At 43.2% G+C, this 7,906-nt stretch overlaps 1 protein-coding gene across 1 annotated transcript; it reads left to right on the top strand.

Moving 5' to 3' along the window:
- The first annotated feature begins 1,675 nt into the window (after positions 1–1,675).
- Positions 1,676–5,572, top strand: Ephrin (ephrin). Its single transcript, XM_065238573.1, has one exon. It carries the CDS (start codon positions 3,731–3,733, stop codon positions 5,054–5,056), a length of 1,326 nt encoding a protein of 441 aa, XP_065094645.1. The 5' UTR covers positions 1,676–3,730; the 3' UTR covers positions 5,057–5,572.
- Positions 5,573–7,906: the final 2,334 nt, after the last annotated feature.

Below are 7,906 nucleotides of genomic sequence, written 5' to 3'. Positions count from 1 at the left end.
GAGAAAAGAAAACTAATCCTGCAGATCATCAGTTTCCGGGTGAATTTATCGGCGAAAACAAACTCGAATTTGCTGGGAAACATCACCTCCATGCTGTGGCCAGATAAAACTTTTGTCGGTTCCCGGAGCCTTGCTAAGTATCACTGCATCTTATGGAGGATGTGCATTTCGAAGAATTACCTAAAAGCATTGCAATATCTCATATTAGGTAACTTGATAGAAGCTTTCATAAAGATTATTGAAAATTATTTCAGCATCCATGCAAGATTTGCATTGCAACTGCCAATTGGAGCTGCAGTTCTTTAGAAATCTGGCGTAGGATGCTTTATTACTAACTAAGCAAACAATTTCAAAATTTTCGCCTCTGTAGTTCTACCCTGTTAAGCACAAATTGCAAGTGTTGAATCGTGTTGTATACAGTATGCATACCTATGTAAACAATTTATTATCTCGGAACTATTCAACCATCGCATCGCAATAAATTCGAAACCCTCCGCAGTCAGCAATCAGATGACTAACACCGAGTGCAATAACAATTTCGACTCTGCCCCACGTTACCGGTAACGCCTGAGGCAACTAACCCGGTATAGCAGGACCAAAAAGCAAACCCAGAAAAAAATACATATTCGTAACAAATCTTAACTTGCCATGTCTACTATCATCATCCAATGTAGCAGCCACCGACCGACGGACGACGAGCGTGGGCAAAAGAAGCGACATTCCCGTCGGCTGCTGCAACTCTGCAAGCAAGCGCCCCGAAAACGGAGCCCATGAAAAACATGGTTCACACATTCCTTCTAGCATGTGACGTCACGGCGAGTTGCTCTGGCATGAATCACTCGACGTCTCTCCTTCATTCAAGTTGGCGCTACCAAATTATCATCGCAAAAACATCGCTTCCTATGTGGCTACCACCGCATGATACTAACAGACACTAACACAGCGAAGTGTGGGAAAGCAGTGTCTGCACCTGGTTTTTCTCGTAGCTGATGAGCTGATCGGACTGCCGCAGAGAAATAGAGAGAGAGAGCGAGAGTGAATAAACACAAAAATATGGTAGACAATGGCTGCAAAACCGGTTGGTAGCTCCTACACAAAAGGTTTTCATTCGAATCATTTGCTCTCGAGAGAGGGATTTTCAGTGAGAGCGGGAGAGTGCAGAGAGAGGTGGTACGGAAATTGTTTGTGTGTATCGAATGATTTGGATATGTGTATCGCAGATTGGTGGAAAGATGTTACCAACACATACGCGGGAAATGTTGCGTGATGGATGTGGGACCTTGGTGAGGAAGGGGTGCGAGCAGTCGACGATAGCTGGAATTTGTTAATTTTGAGTTAAAGGTTGACAATTTTGGGGAAATTTTGTAATTTGAGGGAAGTTTATGGATTGAATTAAGGTACAGGAGGGATAGTTGTGTTCAGAATGGTTAGAAAAGTTAGGAATTTCCCTAATGGAAACCCAATTATTCTCTTGCTCACTTACATTCTTCGAAGCCACATTGGTGTGCGTGTGTTGTGGTTGCATAAATTTGGTAGCACTTGCTCGCGGTTGGGAATTTTCTCTCTCGCTCACAGAGCGCTTCTCGTACAATTTTTTGGTGAATTTGCTGCCTCTGATGGCTTGCTGGCCGTGACGGAGTGGTCTTCGTGCTCAGTATGCGTTTGTATTGTGATCCGAAATGAATTGAAACCAGGTTCGTCCGCGCTGCCATCGACGGGATTTTTTCTATGAGTGGTGTGTCTCAACAAACCCAAAAGAAAGCATCTTTTTCAAGAGCTAGCGAATTAACTCTAGTTTCACGGATGGCTTTATGTACATGAGCTCTGAAGGTGAAGTCGTGTAATGGTGCCCTGGTGATTCGTGCGTGAATTCGATGTGAATGATTTGATTGATTCATGGTCTCGGGAAGACACACGGTGCAAGAGACGACAGAATTCAAGTTTTCTTCCTTGAATTTCGAAGGACCAGGTTCAGCAAGAGGGAAGAACTATCGGAAGAAGAAGCAGACAGCAGCAGCAGCAGCAGCAGCAGTAGAAGAAGAGAAGTCTGGTTTCTCTCGCTCCCGCACTCACTTTTGAAGTGTTTTTCGCTTCCTTCTCTCGGGCGAAGCAGAAAATATGTGTTTTTTACGTTGATTCTTTTTTTTTCGGTGTGCCCTTACACGAAAAGAGCCTAGGCCTGCTTTGATGGCGAGCCCTCAGCAGAGTGTTTGAATGAATGGAGAATTTCTACTGAAAAATCAAAGTGCTATTTTGCTCTTGCTCTGGATGGTGCTCGGTGTGCGTTTGAGACGGGAAAGCGCACCCCGTCCTCTCGAGATGTTGATCGCTCGAGGTGCAAATGATTTATGAGAAGGAACGAGCGAAAGGAATTAGTCGAAGAAAAGTATGGTCGAAATGAGAAATATTGGGTGATTTTCCTCCCGTACAAGTCGCAACACGCAGCAGTAACTCCTGTTCTGGGAGTTTATTTTTTGGGATGGTGAATGTGTGTGCGAACGTAATTTGTGTATTTTCGCGCTGGTGACGACGGAAGAATAATATGAAGAATTTTCTATGATCAATTTTCCACACGGTGTTGTTCCGAGACGAGAGGTTTGTTGTTATTGTTGTTGTAGTTTGAAGAAGGAGCCAAGGAAAAGCTGATAGGCAAACGAAGAGCGAGTAGGAGAGAAAACGTATGCGAGTGAGCAAGAGTGCGCACACTGTGGTTTTCGAATAGTTCGATAATTGAGAGAAAGAAGAAGAAGAAGAAAGTGCAGCTGGAAGAAGACGGAAAGAAGAACCGGGGAAGTAGCAAAAACGTACACACGAGAATCAGTTTTTTTTTTCGTTTGTTAGAAGAAAACCAGAGGCTCCTCAAGAAGTGTGCAAGCCGAGAAGGAGCAGGAAAAAAAATGTAAATGAACAATCAATATCTTGTACGTTCGAGTCGGGAAGTTGCTGGCTTTTCTGACACAGTGAGTGAAACGAAGGGAAAATTACGACCATTACGGTTTATTGCCGCCGTATATACTAAGCCGAGCAGTCTGAGTAATAATATTCCCATCCTCTCGAGAGTGTTTTACGGCTGCTGTGAAGGAGGATCATTTCGGGGGTGCTTCGCAGCCAAAATGCGGAAAGAATTATGAGGATTATTCATTAATCATGAAGACAAGTAAATAAAAGCGAGAAGGACAGCCGGGTGTGATCCAAGCGAGTGCGTGTGTATGCTACGGGATTAGAGAAGGAGAACCAAAGTTGAAGTGGTGAAAATCGGTCGCGACCAAAATATACCCATCGACGGAACGGACAGACGTACGAGGAGGAAGAAAACAAGTCAGGGAACGAACAAATACAGACAATGTAAGTGGCTAATGGTGCTGCTTCTTAACTTTATGTGGTCTGTTTTTCTGGATTCGTTGTCGTCGTCTTGAGCGCGTTCGACACGCGGAGCTCCTTGACTGGCACGACACAGACACGGTCAACCAGTTCCAAAGCCGAATCCAAAACCAAAGGCAGACGGAGAAACCGACCGACCAAGAGAGAGAGAGGGAGAGAGGAAGATGAAGAAAAAGTGATACGTTATAGTGGTTTGACGATAATTTAAATAAAATAAAGATTCAAACAATTGACGGAAAGATTTTGGAGAGGAAGCAGAAGGCTATATATTATACTTAACCAAATTTAAGACGAGAAAGAGGGAGATAGAAGGCGAGCAGTTTCCAGATAGGAATACCATGCAAAAAAGATGAACAAGTTCAGCAGGAAGAAGAGCAAAGGTGACGTCACCGAGGTGAATCGTCACCATCAACGACTACAGACTGCCACCAACAGTATAACTACGAAACGACGAAAATATCGGCTAAAGCTGCTGCCAAGCATCCGGACGACGTCGTATCTAACCCTAGGGCTGATCGTATGCCTTCAGCTGTTGATGATGTCCACCGTACTACACTGTGCCAAAACGTTCTACATGCACTGGAACACGACGAACAGTATATTCCGGATCGACAACACAGACCACATCATCGATGTCAACAAAGGCAACTCGGCGTTCGAGTACGATCAAGTCCATATCATCTGCCCGGTGTACGAACCGGGCACGTTCGACAACGAGACGGAGAAGTACATCATCTACAATGTCTCGAAGGTGGAATACGAGACGTGCAGGATCACGAATCATGATCCACGCATCATCGCAATCTGCGATAAACCGAACAAGCTGATGTTCTTTACTATCACATTCCGGCCATTTACACCGCAACCCGGTGGTTTAGAGTTCCTACCAGGGAATGATTACTATTTTATCTCAACTTCGTCTAAGGACGACCTCCACCGGAGGATAGGTGGACGATGTTCCACCAACAATATGAAAGTAGTATTCAAGGTATGCTGTGCCGACGAGCAGCACCAGCATCCGAATGTAACGTCTAGTAATAACAATATTGCTTCGTCGACGTCGATCGACGGTGGCAGTTCGCCTAGTGGTGGCGGCGGTAACAGTGCAGTCAGTGGTAGCAGTGGTGTATCGATCAACACTAATGCTAGCGGTTCGATGGATAATTTCGATCCATCGACGAGGTTACTTCCGTCCTCGGCGGTCAACAGCAGCCAAGGCAACATTGTGCAGAGCACGGTGAACTGGCCGGTGTGGAATGGTGGCCAACAGCGGCCAGTGCCGTCGACTCCATCGGTCAACAACGGTGGCAACGGTCGCCATCAACATCACTACACTCCATCGCCCCCGCGAACGGCCATCAACAACTACAACAACTACGGCGGCGGCAGCGGTAGCGGCTCTGGTGCTCATAGTAATAGTAATAATTATAACATTAACAATCCACCGTCCAATGCACATCAGAACAATAAGCCGACAAAGAAGACGAACGAGTACGACAAACACCCGAACGAAGTCGTCAAGAACGAGGAACTCACCTACAACAACGGGGCCTCGACGAGGACCGCCACCAGCAACCGAGGTTTGCTAGGATTAGTACTTTTAGCAATCCTGCTCAGTAGCAGCAGTAGGCTCTGTGCGGCAGGGTTGCCAAATACGATGCCATTGACGAGATAGCACGTAAGCCGATTCCTAACACGATGCTAATCATGACACATACACACATACACACTTCAATACACACAGACACACACACATTTGTAATACGAGAGACTCTTGAATCCGGATTTTTTTAAAAGTAATTCGTAAATCCGGGGGAAACATACCGCTTTCCCTTGCGGCGACGAAATCAACGATACTTGTAAAACAAGACAGAGCAAACAGCAGGACAGAAGGAGAGTCATCGAGATCGTAAGTTGTATCTTTGTTCGTACACATTAAAAAAGCAAAGTGGAAACAAATATCTAATAGTCCTTATATAGTGTGTAGTAGTGAGTGATATTAATTTAATGAACAAAAACAAAAACAGCAAGGAAAAATCACACATTTTTATTAGAAGGTAAACCGAAGACTGAGAGATTTGACCGCTGGAGCGAGTTTAATGAAGAAAATAAAAAAAAATGGAAAACGAATCGAAATAAAGCAAAACAAGTTCGGACGCAATGACTAAGAACTAACATTTACACAAACACACGTCTTGTCTACAAAAACATTCTTCACCCCGAACAACCAGAAATTCACCTTTCCCAATCTGACTGAGCCTGACCGTACATATTTCTCGTTTTCGTTGAGCTATTTTCAATTTAGAGAGCTGTCGTTCCTTTCCAATGATAGTTTGCGTTTTCCTGTCGAGTTGGGTAGAGGTTTTGCAATTAGCATTGCTCCCAGGATGAACAGATTAAAAATTTTGGCTTTGTTGAACTACTTCCCGAAGCATCTCCAAGCGTGAAGGGGAAAATTGGATGCAACTGCAACTATAGCTCCTCTCGAGTTGAAAGAGGCATGAGGAACCGAGACGTTATTTGGCTTGGCAGGTGGAGTTGTGTAATTCAAGAGATTTCAAATTTTTCGGATATCTGCCTTTTCTTTGTTGGTTGTTGGGTTGTGCACATTTACACGTAGGTGCCTGTTGGCTTCCATCAATTCGGATGAGAGGCTTATAACGATGGCTGCAGCTTGTCCGTTCCGAGTTGCTTGTTGTTTCCTATCGTCAGCCGTTGCACCGACCATCAACTATGTGTGTTATCACATTTTTGAGTGGCTGGATGAAGCTTTTCATCAGTGCATTGTTATGCCACTTTTGTGATGGGGTTATTCTGCGTTGGTTCTCGTCGTGACGGTTTTCTTCACTGCTATCGGTGTTTTGGATTTTTGGCCGAACGGGGTGCAGCAGATTAGGTTGGTAGAATTTTGACGGAAAGGATTCTAATGGAAGGTTTCTCTGACATATGGTATCAGTTCTATCTATTCAAATCTATAGCGATTTAAAAACTACAATTTGTGCTTTTGGAATTTAAGGTTTGAAGATTTCAACTTCCATTAATCGTTAAAGCGAGTACTGGGTTTAGGGAGAATATTAAGGTCTAATGTTTAATGGTTTAAGAATTGGAATAATGTATAAAAACTATTTTTGGAAATTAATGCAATAAATAATACAAAATAGGCATTCAATTTGAAAACACTTCTAAAAGAAATTCTGAATATCAGTAGTATACCATATTGTAGCACATGGCTCTGATTCAGTGGTGTAGTATAATCTACGCTTCTAGCACAACAAAGTATTTCAGTCCGAGCATTGTACATAGAAATTGATGACGCTTCCCAGTACATTGCTATTTAAAAGTTTTGGATGAAACATTGTTTTTCAGCAGAATACATCGGATTTCGAAACATTTCCTATTTTTGAAAGTGTAACGGATGTTATTTAGATACTGGTTGGTTTAGAATAAAATGTTATGAATTTATTGTAGTTTAAAGAAACAATATGGGTTTTGCTATTTTTACTCCTCTCGAATGAAAATTTGAACTTTGGGCTTGATCTACTGGTCTACCTCACACACTGTTTTTTTTTTCAGTATCTGGCCATCTAAATAGCATCCTTAGCCGTTTTCCCACTCTTCTTCAGTTAAGCTTCGATGATACCTCAATGCATTTCGATTGGGCGGTAATCCGAGCAGCTTGGGGGGTTCATCCCTTTCTCAATTATTGTGATACCACTGTTGCGCATTCTCATACTCCGTACAGACTACGGCTTATATCATGTCATATAGGCTGTCTTGCAATGAGCACTCATACATCTAGTTTTCACTGGAAATCCTATATTTCCTATATTTCATGATAAAGGCCATAGTCTGAACGGGTTATTACTGTAGTGGATACTCGTCAAATCTGGCCAAAACTTGGCGATGCCCCAGTGGGACCTAATGAACGGGAATACACGTTTCTAAAGAGATTCTTTGATGTATAACTGTCTGTTCATATTGTTGGTTGTGATGAAAATCGAAGTCGTCTGGCCATAAAATTGTCCACAAAAACAAATTTATGTTTCTTCGGAACATCTCCGTGACCCCTGGCTACATAAAACTTCTCCGGAAGCTGTTTGAAGTCCAATTTGACATACGTTTCATGGTCAATAAGGATGCATCCGTTGAATTTGGTCAGCACCGGGTCAAACAGTTTTCGGGCCCACGTTTTGGCCGTAATGTTCAGCTTTACGTCCGGTTCGGTTGTTTAGTTGTCCAATACTTGAAGACACCTTCCGGAATGCGTATAGTTCGAACTGTACTGCAAACAGCACGTCCGAAAGTCCTGGATTCGCTTTGAAAGCCTTCATGCAGTTTCCGGTCTACTATGCCGCTTCGACGTCTTGATTGCACCTTCCGTGAAACATACTAACGTTCCTTGAAACATTTTAGCACTGCATGCAATTTAAAAAAAAAAAACATAAAAAGACATTGTAAATAAATTTCTGCCAAAATATTCCAGAAACGACCACTAGGAGCGCTGTACCGGACGAAAAGAAGCGTA

Source organism: Ochlerotatus camptorhynchus, unplaced genomic scaffold, assembly GCF_037179485.1.
Source record: "Ochlerotatus camptorhynchus isolate MF236.1 unplaced genomic scaffold, CSIRO-AGI_Acam_v1.1 ptg000045l, whole genome shotgun sequence".
NCBI lineage: Eukaryota > Metazoa > Arthropoda > Insecta > Diptera > Culicidae > Ochlerotatus > Ochlerotatus camptorhynchus.
Note: the sequence above shows the minus strand (reverse complement) of the source record. Positions and strands in the feature narration are given on the sequence as shown.